Source organism: Teleopsis dalmanni, unplaced genomic scaffold, assembly GCF_002237135.1.
Source record: "Teleopsis dalmanni isolate 2A unplaced genomic scaffold, ASM223713v2 unscaffolded_contig_0655, whole genome shotgun sequence".
NCBI lineage: Eukaryota > Metazoa > Arthropoda > Insecta > Diptera > Diopsidae > Teleopsis > Teleopsis dalmanni.
In genome coordinates, this window is record NW_024032037.1 from 1492 (window position 1) to 2804 (window position 1313).

General features: G+C 27.2%; 1 protein-coding gene across 2 annotated transcripts; it reads right to left on the bottom strand.

Annotated features, from left to right (window-relative positions):
• Positions 1–346: 346 nt before the first annotated feature.
• Positions 347–962, bottom strand: LOC119663622. Of its 2 annotated transcripts, XM_038073232.1 has the most exons (4): positions 927–962; positions 811–872; positions 552–744; positions 347–469 (listed from the first exon to the last, which is right to left on the bottom strand). In XM_038073232.1, exons 2-4 carry the CDS (start codon positions 866–868, stop codon positions 421–423), a joined length of 300 nt encoding a protein of 99 aa, XP_037929160.1. In that variant the 5' UTR covers positions 869–872; positions 927–962; the 3' UTR covers positions 347–420. The 2 variants fall into 2 exon arrangements, with proteins under 2 accessions (XP_037929160.1, XP_037929159.1); XM_038073231.1 differs by lacking the exon at positions 927–962 and having other exon boundaries at positions 811–913.
• Positions 963–1313: the final 351 nt, after the last annotated feature.

Consider the following 1313-nt stretch of genomic DNA (forward strand, 5'->3'; position numbering starts at 1 on the left):
CATTTCCGTTTAATATATATGTGTATCTATTATGTGTATATATATATATATATATATATATATATATATATATATATATATATATGTATTTTCACTGACGTATGGATGATTAAATAGATTATGTAGAGCAGAGTTGTAATAAAACACTCGAGTCATTAAAACCAGCTAAAATGATTTATGAAATGAACAATGTACAATTTTACTATGAAAGCATGTTATGCTTGTTATGTAAATGTAATAATAATGTTATATTACGCTAAAGAAATGTTTTAATTATAAGCATATGAATATTTTAATTATGTTTATTCAATATGAGAAAGTACAAAATTCTTAACTATTTACTTACCGCGACAAGGAAAATTTTTTTATAAGAACTCATCAAGTGCAAGCCAGCCGCCACCTACACGAACCATAACTGTGCTACGCAATATTCGCAATATTCGTAATTTTTGAGAGTCGAGTCGCCAAACTGTTTTATACAAAAATAATATTGTTTTAAATAGAAGATGGAGTATTAAGCTTTAAGATCCGATAATTAGTATTTTACGAACCCTATATTTCCCTTTGCCAACTTGAAATACGCGAAATTTTTGTCGACATGTGCAAAGGATAACAAGGCGTTTAACTTCATCATGTATTTTATCTGAATCAGTTGCTGGTTTGCGTTCTTGCCAATCGGGTCTCCACCATTACGATCAAAAAGATCTGCCACTGCACCCATTTCCATTCGAGAAGTGTCAAATTCTTTAAAAAATAAATAATAGGTATTCTACATTATTTAGTTATTCTACATTATATAAATAATCGTACTTATTATTCCATATATGAATTCGGCACGTGGTATTAAACCATTATTATCCTTATTCATTTTTCTAAACAAATCAGTCAAACGTGATTTTTTGTGATTCATATATGTATGTACATACCATAAGTATATATGAATATTTCAGGAAAAATATTTTAGGAAATATTTTAGGAAAAATATACAAAAACAAAGCCATGCATCATTTTCAGAAATATTGCCTCACATACTCTTTCATACAAAATCATTTAGAGTAGAATAAATAAAATGAAGAATATAAGAACAATTTAGTATTGATTATTTTTTTGTTACTAGCAAAAATTTGTTAAATTTGTAGTAACTATTTCTTTTGTTGGCGTGTATAAACAAATTTAAGGAAAATATTGCACACGCATTTTTTGTGTTATGCAGTTATTTTTATTAAATTTCACTGCAATGCGAACAACAATTAGAAATTTGTTTTGTTAAATTTTTTTGTCACTCTGCTTGCGGGACTTTGTTTAAATCACAA

What these genes read in the sequence shown, in the direction of transcription:
- LOC119663622 (XM_038073231.1), bottom strand. Translation starts at nt 910, where the DNA reads ATGAATCACAAAAAATCACGTTTGACTGATTTGTTTAGAAAAATGAAT. An exon ending in ATTCATATATGGAATAATAA is followed by an intron (nt 745 to 810) that starts GTACGATTATTT and finishes TATTTTTTAAAG; the next exon opens with AATTTGACACTTCTCGAATG. An exon ending in TTGGCAAAGGGAAATATAGG is followed by an intron (nt 470 to 551) that starts GTTCGTAAAATA and finishes TGTATAAAACAG; the next exon opens with TTTGGCGACTCGACTCTCAA.